Source organism: Ischnura elegans, chromosome 9 (genome assembly GCF_921293095.1).
Source record: "Ischnura elegans chromosome 9, ioIscEleg1.1, whole genome shotgun sequence".
Classification (NCBI taxonomy): domain Eukaryota; kingdom Metazoa; phylum Arthropoda; class Insecta; order Odonata; family Coenagrionidae; genus Ischnura; species Ischnura elegans.
In genome coordinates this window covers 20,604,792-20,618,642 of record NC_060254.1, presented here as the reverse complement: position 1 = coordinate 20,618,642, position 13,851 = coordinate 20,604,792, and the positions used below count along the sequence as shown (strand labels likewise).

The following is a 13,851-nucleotide window of genomic DNA, read 5'->3' as shown; positions in this document are numbered from 1 at the left end:
CATATAGTCAGGTATTATTACCAAACCAAGTCCTCTTGACGCATAATATGAATCGCAATTGAACCTTCATGGCGAAACTTGAGCTCAATCCCTTGGCAAATACGATATAATCTGTTTAATATTTTTTTAATTTCTTTTATGAGATGTTGACTCACGATACGGAACGGGATAGTGAATTGGTCTGTGTACGAGTTTCATCTAGCAAATCAATTTTTTAAATATTTGCGAATAAGTTTCCTCTCAGTGTGGGCGCTTGATATTTTTTATTTTTAATCTCCTCGGTCGTTATATTGACTTAAAGAATCAAGGGCCGAAATTGTGGCATTATTAAAGGCTATTTGCTGGTGGATATTTCGTCAGAACTTTATTTTTCTAGTTTTTAGTTTTCCTCTCTATATGTCAATCTTTTTTTCCGTTCAACATGAAATGATCTTTATTTCTAATTTAAATTTCAACAATGCCCTATTTTCCTTCTTTGGTAACGTCCTCCTCGCGTAGTTTTCTAGTTGTTGCCACATGAGCGATTCTTTAATAACAGTATCCTCCGATTTCAACGCAACTATTTTTTATAATGGAGGTTTTCTTCAGTAAATAAGATAGAAGGGTATATGTTAAACTTTAATAACTCATACATATTGTTTTTCTATTAAATGTTGTTGATAAATATCAATTAATGATTTTCCACTTGAAATATTTTTCCACTCGGAAATTGAAGCTGTGCACGTTACTCCATCTCTTACATAAACCCATTGGTTAGAGGGGAGAACGATTTATAAACGGGTATATCAGGCTAAGAACATATTGAGACTCAATCTAAAGGTGAGGAGACCGCGGTAAGAGGTAGACCGCTTGGCTTCTGATTTGGTGTCCCCGGTTCAAATCCCAGGCGAGGCATTGGACACTCCCAAACAAAATCCCTAGAATTTGAGGTAGTTCAGGGAATGGAATGCCCCCCTCCTTGAATGTGTGATAGCACATACCCTTGTGGCTAAGTTCTTGGTGAGCTTTACTCTCAGCTAACTTAACTAACTTTTGTGGTTGAATTATTGAGAGAAGTAGTAAAAAAACCTTCAGTGCTAGGGAGGATCGTTTGATAAAGGTGCAGATTAACCAGGTTCATAGCATTTTTCAAACAGTTTCATAACAGCAGAAAGAAGAACGTGAACGTAGAGTATATAACTTTGCAACATTGGCATGAATCGGTTTTCTTAAAGGTTTTTTTAACTAATGAAATCATTTTTGGCATGTTGTGGTGGGAATGCGACATGTCCATGATAAAATATAAACGACAAATGGTAATTGACAATGACATTAAGTGTCGAAATAATGGTCGTTGGTGGAGTTCTATATTAAATTGTGGAAGTTAGTATTTGTATTTTATATCTTATCATGGTTTAAAACTGTGTGCCTGCTCTCCTATTTAAAAAAGACGTTCTTCTATTCAGGGTGAAAGATCACCGCTCTCCACTTTCGCCTGTGCACAGAAGCGCACAGCACATCATCGCTTCAAAGGCGTACCCTCTCGCCTTCTGACCCACTGCCTACGCTTCCCTCTCCTCGTTCGCTGAGGCTGAAGGGGGGGATGGGCTTTTATCCTCGCTACCCTTTCGTTCACCGAGTGAAAACATTTTGCCTTCGAGGGAGGGAAGGAGGAATTGTCTGCAGGCGTGGGCGCCTGAGAAACGGGTTTTCGCTCCGGGACGAGTTATGGCGCCCAGCTGTGGCAGCGCTTCAAGGGGTCGAGGTAGCGGAGAGATTGGGACCCAAATTGCGCGACCAAGGCCCGGCCCGAGAGAGGGCAAGAATGTATGTGAGGGCTTGGAGCCGTGTTCTTCGTGGTGGGAAGTCAAAGTGACCTCGGGAAGTGGGAAGACGGGCATTAATAGTGGTTACTTTGTACAGGAGCTGAATCCAGGGTCAGCCACCCAAGAATTTGCCCTCAAAACATTTATCACATATTTTTATACCCCATTTTGGTGGAAATTCGACCATCAACCCATCTTCCCTTCCATGTTAACCCATTTCCTTCCAGTAGTAGTTCTATGGCTACATCGTATAATTCTGGGAGGATAAAAATATGTTTGTCCCACCCATAACCTCCCGGTGATCTAATGTCACTTAAAATCTATAGATTTCAGGCGACAGCTTGTACATCAATTAATTTAATGCGAAACTTTTAAAAGTCTTATTTGGATATCAGAGGAATATACCTAATAGATAAAGCATGGATGTTTTATATGCAAATATACATTACCTACCAGATAATGACAAAATGTGTTAATTTTTAAGTAATGTTATATGGGATCAACGGGAGGTAATTGGTTAACTCTACCTGGCTAGTTAATTTTAGTTTTGCTAATGTATTACAGGCGGAAAGAAGTTAATAACTTTTGGAAAAATTTTTCCAGTTAAGATGGTATACTATTGTCGATGAGTTGACTTCATGGAAGTCCATAGACAGTAGATTGAGACTACTGTAGTATTTTTCCATACTTTTTAATCATACTCAACCAATTTCAATGCTTAAGCGTCACCCTCAAGAGCTGTCTAAAGATTTATCTGTCATCCTCAAGAGATGTTAGTTTCTAGGTCAAAATTTTGCAGTTTACAGAGGTTTACTTAGCGAAATAGTGTTGGAGCAACGTTTTCTTCTAGAATATTAGAGGCAAGACATGAAATGTCCTGTATTTCTCCTTGTTCTACTTTTTCTATTTCACCTAGTTCTATTTTTTTATCCCTGTTATACTCTATTCACAGTTTTGTCTATAAAAAAAGGTTAAAATTACTATTCTCTGGTGGCAATCGTGTTTATTTTTCTGGAAGAAGGCTGTCATCTTCTCCAGGAATGTCAATTTAGAATTCTCTGTCAGGAAATATGGTTCTTTTACCATACCCTATTTCGGCACACCGTAATCCTATGGCTACATCCTACAATTCTGACCATATAAGGAAACCCGCACTCCTTTTTGTGATTTAATTGTCATAAATATGTCATTGAAGCTAGCAATAACCACATCCTTTTGTTAGTTTTTTTAACCGGCCTAAATAAACCTGCTGGCGGAAATTGACGGTTGCGAAGCGGAAAATCAAAATGGACGCCTTCTGTCCGTAAATCACACGCAAGCATCGTAAAAATAAACAGGAAATGACACAGCATAGATTATTTTAACTTTATTCCATCCAAAAATAAGATTTCCGTGTAGATTTATCATATGTATTAATATCACTTGTAGATATTGAACAACATTATATTCTGACTTCGTTACCACCTGGTGTAGCTATATGGCCGCGGGTCGTTCTGAAAAAAAAAAACTAGATATATCAGCAAAATACTTATCTTAATTACAAAAGACGATCATAGGAGCATCATCATCATTAGTCAACAATCATGTGATTGGTTTGACGCAGCTCTCCATTCCTCTCTCCTATCCGCTAATCTTTTAATAGCAACATATTTCTTCTCTTTTACTCCCTGAGTAACCTGTCTCCAGTAAGTCATTCGGGGCCGTTCCTTGCCCTTTTTCCCTTCTACCTGTCCTTTTACCATTGTCTTCATCAGGCCATCATACCTCCAAATGTGGCCAACTAAGTTGTCCCGTCTTCTGCTTAGGGTTTTTAGGAGTCTTATCTTTTCTCCCACTCTTCTTAGCACTTCCTCGTTACTTACACGGCCCATTTTATCTTCATCATTCTTCGGTAGCAACACATTTCGAATGCTTCCACTCGTGACTTCTCTGCTGCTGACAACATCCAAGCCTCGCTTCCGTAGAGAAACGTACTCCATATGCAGCATCTGATGAATTGCCATCAGAGCATTTTGCCTAAATGTATTGCAATGGCAGCCATAAAATTTTCCAGTTGGCATTGAGTTAATGGTATGTCCGAGGCATACAATATTTACTCGTGCTTGTAGCGTAAGTTAAAACGCGTATCATGCTTTACTTAGAATTTTCCATATCCATGTCGAAATTGCGAGCTCGTAGTGATTTTCCGAGCAAGATAGTGTTCACCTAAGTAAATTGATGTGGGACTCAAACTGTGAGGCGATGCTTATGTGCTGATAGGCCCGGCCTGAGAGGGAAACTTTATGGACGTTTGGATTTGTGTTCGTCCTGGGGGGTCGAAGTGACCTCGGGGAGTGGTAAAATAGGCATTAATGGGGGTTACTGGAGACAGAAACTGAACCCTTGGTCAACCACCCAAGAATCTACCCCCAATCAATCTCTCGCATGTATTTATGCCTAGTCCCGGTCCCATTTGAACGCCGAACCTATCTTTGCGTCTCACTGAATGAGAAAGCCAAGAGAATCACCTTTCGTATTCATTCATGTGGCGATAAGCACGATAGAGCACTACACTTAAAACTCTGAGAATCCACTATACCTCAGTCAAAAGAGAGAAATGATAATTTTTGGCAATAATAATTATAATAAATTCTAAATCGGTTTTAAAATTTACTATTTGCTTTTGATTTTCGCAAATATATAGCGCTGCATTGATTTTCATACTTCCAAACAATGTGCGCGACGATATGAGTAGGCAGGCAAATAATCAAGATGCTTGAAATATTGTCGCCGCTTATTCATGAATTCTTATTTTCGGTAACGTAGCAGTTAATTATTATCAGTTATGTTACCTGTAGCCCATAATAACCACTTAATAATTACTTTGACTTTCCAGGTCCGATAGAAGCGATAAATTAAGAGAGATCTTTGCCGAACGGATAGATATGGGAATTCGTTTTTCCCCCGAACCATAAAGGACTTTAATAAATACTAGTCCCAACATCGTTAGGGCGCTTCATGTTTTATGCGTAGACGGCTGGTGTTCTAAAAGCCCCTGCCACATGCCTCTTAGGCGGCTTGCGGTGTATTATGTAGATGTAGAATGATTGCTTATATTTAATCTATAATCTTTTTTAACTTAATGGCAAAATTGATAGAAGTAGAATTTTTTTATAATTCAGTAGTAACTTTGTTGCTACACCAGAATTTATAAATCTTAGCGCAAGACCGGTTCCTAACACCAGGAAAGTGTGACTCGAACTGTTAGACGATATGCGTCTTCATTGAGTCCAGGATAGGTTAATGTGTGAGTTTAGGTTATGATCCGTGCTCGTGGCTGCAAGTGAAAGTCACCCCAGGAAGTGAAAAGATTGATTTTGGTTACTTGGGACCAAACCTTGAATCCTTGTATCATTTTCCAAAGAATTCAACCTCAATCATTTCTCTCGTGTTTTATAACTTAGCCTGTTTCAATATCGGCTGTTACCGTTGTTTGCGTCTTATATCATGATAAAGCAGAGAATAATATCGTTGGTACTCACGTTTGTAGTGATAGGTATATTAGAATAGATATAATACCAGGGATTCTGGCTAGAACAGATAACCTCTTTCATGGAGAATGTAATTCTGAATGTAAATTTGCATTTACTCGCTTGACTGCGAACAACATTACTTGCTACATGTAGTGATGAAGAATGTTAGGCTTGGCATTGTGGGATTTGGTTATATCTATTCAAAAATAAAAAAGAAATATTAATTATACCAAATTGTGAATCGCTTTGGATAATTGATGATTAATTTTATTTTTGGCAATGATGTATCGTTACAATATTTATTCCACTATTGGAGGAATGAAGGACTGTTTGGCTTATGGACAGTATTGTGTTAATCTTGTTATAACATCCTCATGAATTCTCATTTTCGCTAACACTTCAGCTAGATTACGTAAAGCTATGTTCTAAATATTAAAATCCGACAGAAGCAATATAATGTGCATTTAAATAATAGCCTGCGAGCCACCTTTATGGTGGGAAAAATTTCACCGAGGAAAAAAACATTCGCCTTGGTCAAGATTCGAACCCGGATTCCCCAATTATTGATCGAATATATGAGCAGTACCGAGACGTCAGTGAAAATTTGTCGACGATACATGATAAGACAGGAAGTCGGGAAGACAGAAGTCGGAAATCTTTGTTCGAATCCTGGCCAAGGCGAATGATTTTTTTCTCTGTGAAATTTTCGCAAAGCTTGTGCATTGCGGGTGACTCCGTAAAGTTTTCATTGAGGCTTGTTTCGGTACACTTAAATTTCCCCTCTAGGGTTTTCGGCAGGGGCTGCCAATCAGCAGCATGCAGGCAAGACGATTCCCAGCATGCAGACCACTCGGTCATAAATATGTTATATATGGTTATAAAAAATACGTGCAAATTCAAACAAAGGCAAAATTTGCCACGTGTTAGTATTTTCTACATTAAATCCATCCAAGTTTGACCTATCTTTGTCCAAGTTTGACCTATGTTTTGTCCAAGTCTAAAACGCCTTTGATTTTATTAATAGAGACACCAATACCATCCCTGATAGTTCGATGAAAGAATATAATTTTTTTACAGTTAATTTCCTTTATCTTCATCTCGTGATCCCGTTAACTATAGTAAGATGGTAATCCAAGGATATCGTACACTTCATCTGAGAAAAACTCTTCTCCAAAATTTGCTAAGTAATTGTTTTTCATATTTTTTATATGTACGTAAAGAGACGCAATGACGAATGGATCAGTTCCTTTAGTTTGTTCCGCGTGCAATAAAGTACTTAAACAAATTTTAAGTGGAACTCGGTAAAGTCTTACAACTTCTTTTCATTTTTTTTCGTAAACGGTTGGTTTCCTAACCCCCTTCCGCCCTCGCCGAACGCTTAATGTGGTTACCAGCGTGTTAATAGGGAGATGCAGATGTAGTTTTGGTGCTGGCATAGGGATACCTTTTCCCAACACTAATGTGGTTTGAATGCGATGAAAGACAAAAATTCGAGCTGGAACGGAAAAATAGGGTCAGTAATTGAAGGGGTTATACATGTAGGCATGCGGTTTAACTCGCAAGGACGATGAGAAGGGATAGGAATAAGGAAAAGTGTAATCTATTTTTACGGAAAAAAGGTGGGTTATCATGCGGTTTAGTGCCCATATGAAAGCTTTCGGTCAACGGATTCGATTTTAAAGTTTCGCTCAAGTATGGAAATCAGTCGAAAGGAGCCACAAAGGCAGGATGCGGGCATTTCTGAATCGGGAGAGTGGAAGAGGCAAGGGAAAGTGGCGAGGGAAAGGAAGAAAAATGATGGCGAAGCATTTGCCTGGAGGAGAAGAGAGAGAGAGAGAGAGGTGTAAGAGAACGGAAGGAAATAATGAAGAGGGGGTAAGTGTTGGAACGTGAGGAATGGGAGGAGACTTGAGGTGAATGAGCTGAAAACTGAGGGTTGAGAGCTCACGAGGAGGACGGTGCTGCGGGGGGTGGTGGAAATATTTCGGGGGTGGCTGGGGTAAGGCGGATGACAAGCGGATTGTTTCTCTTCAATCCGCGCTTTTAAACCCGCTGCAAACAATAAACCCTCCTGAGTCCTTTCACTTTTTCTCCATAAGAACCCTTCAGAACCTTTCCCATACCGTTACCCTACCTCCTTGAAACCTTCTCAAAACCACCACTCCACCCCCAGCACAGACCAAAGATGCCAGTCATCCCATCCCCGTCACGCAGTCAGTCCTCGAATCATTTACCCATCGAGCCAGACTCTTAACTTCCCTTAACTTCCCTTTTATTAATTTTTCCTCCCTCTCGATATCCTCCGGCTCGACCTCTCACTTTCAAAAAGTCTGCAAACTACCCTCTCATCCACCCCTGTCTCCCCTTCCTCACCCAACCTCCCCAAACGCATTCCTCCGCGAAACTTTGTTATTATTGTCCATTCCAGAGCTTCCCTCTCTTCAACAATGGGCCTCTTTCTACTCATTCCTCAACCCCAACCATCACGAAAAATTTTTCCGCTGCTTACCATCCAATTCTCAAGTCTTTCTCTCTCTTCGTTTCCCTTGGGCCCGTTTCAACCCCTGATTAATGTCCATTAGGTCCCCCGTTCACGCTTCTCCGATCTCCGGAATGCTCTGCAGAAACTGGAAAGGCGGGAGCCGTCGGGAATGGAAAGAATGATAAAAAATGTAAAAAAATTCCGACGGAAATTGGAAATTGGCTGCATATGAGATCACTTCACATTTTCCTTGCCATTAAGTTGAATGAGAGACGCAAACAGAATAAGAAGTATTTTACTAAAACGAGGAATGTGAAGAAATGTAATTTTTGAAAATAAAAAGAGCAAACTCTCAGAGCACTTCCTTTGCGATCTCGCCTACATTTCCATTATTTAAATCAATGCTAAATCATACATAGTTAACATATATGCATCATATAACTTATTATGAAATTCAGTATGTATATACGACGCATAAAATAATTAAGTTTTTACATTGCATGGATATGTGTTTGAAATGAAATTAAACGATTTTGGAATTTCATTCCACTTGGCAATCAATTGAACAAGGGCAAAAATGAAAATAGAATAAAAATTCCGAAAAAAAACGGAATTAAAAACGTTCACGTAATGAAAAATATTATTTTTGAATATTCCGATGGAGCAAACGACCATTTTGCTGTACTAGGAATAGGTTATTTACGTCAATTTTATCATTCGCATGAAGTGCACTCGCGGACGAAATCGTAAATATTAACGACTGGATAGCCCACTGCTGTTTACTACAATTTTAGGGCATATCTTGTTTGAAATGCTGGCGTAAAGAAGACTTGATAAGGTTATATCTATGTTTAGGAGGAAAAATGAGGCATAGGGAAATGATGGGCTGTAAAAGAGCAGAAGATGTGGCAGAGGATAAGACGGTGCATCTATAAACTGCAGGAGTGGAAGAGGAAGAAAGAAAATCTGAGGTACGAACGAGAGAGAGGGTAGCTTCAGCAGTATGTTGAAATGAATAAAAAAGGTAATGAATGAAGATATGCAGTCTTAGTAAATTATCAAAGATTTTTAATTAGGTATGACGCGTTTCGTCGCTATGGCATCATTGCCGGCCTCGGTGGCGGCGCGGCGGGGTGAATCCTCGCCTACTAGACAGGAGATCGTGGGCTAGGGTATGTTACCCCTATCCAGGGCATGGTTGTATGTGAATGTTAAAACTGTTAACATGTTTATAACTCCGATGCAAAAGGCCGTATAGAGCTTTTTTCGGTGGTATGGTAATAAATTTAAATAAATAAATTTCGAGTGCAAAGTTTTTTACTGGACAATTCCAACATATATCTTTGATTGTATCACAACTGTCGGACCTAGAAACAAGTGAGGTTCAACGATGATGATCTCCGTGTCGCTCTGAATATTATCTTTTCTTAAATGTTCCACAAACCTAAGCCTAGCACGTGGCCTTCAAGGATTAATCGTCTCCCTGCATTATTCGCGCATAAGCTGTCAGGTAAAATATTATGTAACTTTCTTTGTTCTTTCTTGGCAGTTTTTGACGAATCTCGCAGCTATCCTCTGTGTTTTATTTAGTTCGCGTATTATATATTTCAACTCTGGGTACTCCACTCTCGCTGTGTATTCGAGCTTTGTCCTGACGAGTGCAAATTAGCACCACACTTTCAGTTTTGCATACGAATTCGTTCCCGCAACACGCTTGATGAATAAAAGATATGTAATCGATAGTAATATCATCACGACTTCTCCCTTATCCCTCTGCATTCTTGTCTTCTTTTTGTCATTCACTGCGAGTCAAACGGTTTAGCTAAATGGATATTCCCTTCAATTTTAGACCCTAATTTTCTTCTTCAGTTACGGTGACAACCTTTAGAGGGATGAAAATTTATATTTTTTCCGTACACTTCCCCGTCCCTCTTCTCGCCTGTCTTGCTCGAATATCAATGTGAAGTGTGTATAAGGAAGCAGAAGCGACTAAAATTCCGCCTAACATTCAATTTACCTTTTTATCCCTACTCGATTCATTTCATCTCTTCCTGAATCTGGTGAAAATATGCAGTGGTTACAGCCCGTCTTTCTTTTTGCACTTTTCAATGCTATTACATTGTAATTATTAAGTTACATCGGAGATTGGGGTCCCATACGGCTTCCTTTTTTGGATTATTTTACATTTTAACCGTATGGTTTTCAGTCAGACATCACTCTCTATTTTCCCCCTTGGGGCACATTTACTACGTTGCCGTCGTAGCCCTTCACTGTGGGTGCCTTTAACATTAGAATGCCCGGCTGGGTCAATTTGACCCAAAATACAATATTTACGTTGATTATTTCGAAAGGAATAAAAGTTTTAGACTCATATTTCATGACTTTTAACTATGTGGTATGGTTTACCACTGTGCAAAAGTTAGGCCTGAGATTATTATTATTTTTTTCCATTTTTTGTCATCACTTATATCTGCCATGCCCGGATGGCTCATTTTGACCCAGACTATCAAATCCATTTGAAGCCTTTCTACTTTTCCTTTGTATTCAATGTAACGGTGTGTTTTATACTAATTTTTTGTCAAAATGTTACTGTATTTTTTTTTGACCTAATACCATTGAAATTCATTGTACCTCCCAAACCCATCATAGGAAAAGTGATAGGTATTCGCAAATTTGTGGAAGCTAGTTTCCCATAACACCATAGAAATTGTTGAACAACTACAATTTTAATATTTTTCTACTAATTAAATTTTCTAGTACCCTCCCAAATGCATTATGAAAAATATTAATAAATAAACTGGGAAGGAATTAAGTATTTGAGTAAAATAGCCAACATGTTCATATTGGGTCAAATTGACCTACTCGGGCATAATAGGGTGTAGGGATTGGTCGGGCATGTTAGTGTTAAATGTAATGCTTAAATTATACGGAAGCAATAGTACTCAGTGTGAATAAATATCCATTCAGACATTAGGAAAATGACACACTAGATTACGTTACGCTATGAATATAGCGGAATTCCCGGCTTTGTCATTCTTGGTCTTAAATTAATTTTTTTGCGAAGGATTAATGCCTAGTAGATTAATGCAAACTATGTTCTCGGTGATTTAGAGGAATGTAGAAATAATTATTTGGACCCCGAAGGATGCCTTTTGAATTTTATTTGCGAAGGGGTAATTGACTGATTTTCTGTATAGAAGTATGGTATAGTTCATTTTGATCATTATAAATCATGCAAGGCGATGCAATTTATAAGAGTAAATGTATCACGAGTGAACATAAAACATGATACAACAAGAAGGTTCTTAAGAAAAGAAATTCAATGCATCAGAATTGACGCTCTCGGTAAAGGAACAAACGTGGGTATGATTTGACAGGTACTTTAGCCCTAGGTACCATATAGTAAGAATATAAGAATACTTAATAATAATAATAATATACTTACTCTATGCCCCTTCTACCTAAGTCAGAGAGTCTATTGCTGTGTCCTAGAAGCAACTGTCGCATTGGGTCGCAAAATATGCTTTTGATCAATTTTTTTAGGAAGTATGAATCGAATTTGAATTTGAAGAAGTTGGGTAAAATGCTATAAGTTTTACAACCTGGTAAATGGACTTCATCACACGATTGGAAACCTGAGAGCACTTTATCCGGGTTATTCGCCTTGAAAATACCATATCATCGTTCATAGAGGTATTCCAAGGTCAAGTGCAAAGATCTCTCGCGGTAATGTGTGCCACGTAGAGTGGCGAATGCTCTCCGGCTACAGCACCTGAATGTCAATCTGGTTGTTAGGTGTGCTTCCTGGGTCAAGGGGTCATCGCTCGAAAATATGAAGTGCATCCCAGATTGTAGAACAGGAGCGGATGGAATTGCAGGCACGTATCTGGGAGGGTCATTTAATAGCGTACAATCGTACTACAGGATGACCACCTGTGCAAAGGCGCCGTGAGTTGTTACCACACTCCGAGAGCTGTTACCACCAGAACCCCTCCGGTTCGCCATTATTGGAAGCGATAGCTCATTACAACCAATCATTTTCTTTAAAAATGAGGTTATAAAAAATTCCTGTCTTCGACATAATGAATACGTTGTTACCTTGTTAATACCGTGTTAAATTTTAGATTTGCAATTGACTTGAATACTAGAATGAGTGTACCTTAATGAAAATATTATAGCTCCAAATTTAGTAGCATCCATCTTAAATGATTCGCCCACTGATGTCTCCCAGCTATCCATACTAATTTCTACCCTATTTCTTCAGAACGTGCAACGCAGCTGGCGAACGACTTAATCGTTCTTATTATGCGTATTTGCATCGTAATACATTGATATTCATTTTAAAAGTGCAATTTTGTTTTCCTTTGACTTTTACAACAAGGTTAAAACGGCTTTTCAAACCATTTCGTTAGCCACTAAAAGTTAAATTCGCCATGAAAAATCATTTGGTTTTGCCGGGATGATTTTTCATGACTAAATTCATCCTTGGACTGAATTTACACCTGTGGGCATGACTGCACAGGAAATAACTTGTTTCATTGAGGTTTAAGCAACTTGATGAATTCATGTGAAAGTTTTACCGATGAAATATCGTTGGTGAAGAAAACTTTTTAGTGAATGTTGGCACTGTTATTAACCTATTTCTTACTCTTTTACAGGCTGGTTACCTCGCAAGCGTTACGATCAGCATTCAAGAGCATCTACTACTACTCCGTGTGCCAATGTGGTTATTACGAGCGTTGACAGCGTATCATTGAGGGGATATTTACTCCCCTAGGCTAAAAATAGGTAAGTGATATTAGGGGAGCCAAAAGGCGCTTCAAAGGCGGTCGACCAGCAATTTCCTTAATCAACACTGCTCCCTCCAAGGGGTAGTATTCGTCACCATGGAGACGCATGCATGCACGGTGGAGTAGTTCAATCACTCACCGTTGAGGATGTGGATGGCGACAGTGGCGGATGAGAGGCCGCCCACCGAGCACGTGTAATTGCCGCCGTCTCCCTTGCGCGCCGCCTCCAAGGTCAGCGTCACGGCCACGCTGCGCCCATCCTCGCTCACGTTCACGCTGCCAACGAAACAAAAGAACGACGATATTGATGAATAGAAAATAATAAATATCAGTTTGCTAGCTCACTCAGTGATTTAGCCTGGATATTATGAAAAACAATTATGACATCACTTATATTTATTAATGTACGACCGTGGATTCAACGTGGTGCGTCATCATCTGGTGCACGGCTAGGCACGTCATCATCTGGTGATGACGTCGAATCCTAGATCGTACATTTTTAAATTTATGTGGAATCACAGATTTTTTTACTTCTCATTATGTTTCGTGGAGTAACGCCGAGACAGTGAATTATATCGGAAGTTTGGCTTGGATAGGTGATGGTAGAGGTCACCCCGAACTAGAAGGGAAATTCCCTCAAGTATCACCACCAGATTGAGTTAAAATTTTTCTAGGTGATAGGAAATGACGATAGGCTTGGATTTTTTTCAGCCGCCAACGCTCAATCAGTAAAACGCCTAAATTTTTGCCATCCGCAACACAAAATAATACGCAGTCGGCGCTCTTTGTCCAAGCAACGTGCTGTCGTGCTGCGGGTTGCATAAATTAAGGCGTTTGCCTGTAGCTTTCCCTAGCAAATGAAGATTGAAAATCGAAGATTGATCTCGGAAAATGAAGGTTGTTCTCAGCCTTTTCCGGCGTATCGAATCGTGGAAGGTTATTCGAGGAATCCCCCGGGTCATGTTACCATTTCTGTTCTTCATAATGTATATCTCACTTCCACCTGATCAAGCCTGAAACGATTTTATACATTTATTATTGTGATTACGGTCAACTCAGCTCAGTGTGAATTTCGACATTAAGACACTAACACGCTTGGAGAATGGACGACAAATCGTTTTCCGAAATGTCGCCTAATATGACTGCATTAACCCGGTGTGGGGCCCGAGAGAAATACCTGAGTATTATTCACTTGGGGTAGTTAAAATCATTTTGTATAAAAGCTGGCGTACCTCATCCATCAGACATGTTGATGGAAAGCG

General features: G+C 39.4%; 1 protein-coding gene across 1 annotated transcript in view; it reads right to left on the bottom strand.

The window, feature by feature from the left end:
* Positions 1 to 13,851, bottom strand: part of LOC124165804 — a 514,500-nt gene that overhangs the window by 95,961 nt on the left and 404,688 nt on the right. Inside the window, exon 7 of the mRNA XM_046543329.1 lies at positions 12,729 to 12,865. Within this exon, the coding sequence (XP_046399285.1) occupies positions 12,729 to 12,865 (137 nt within the window). The remainder of the gene's footprint in view (positions 1 to 12,728; positions 12,866 to 13,851) is intronic.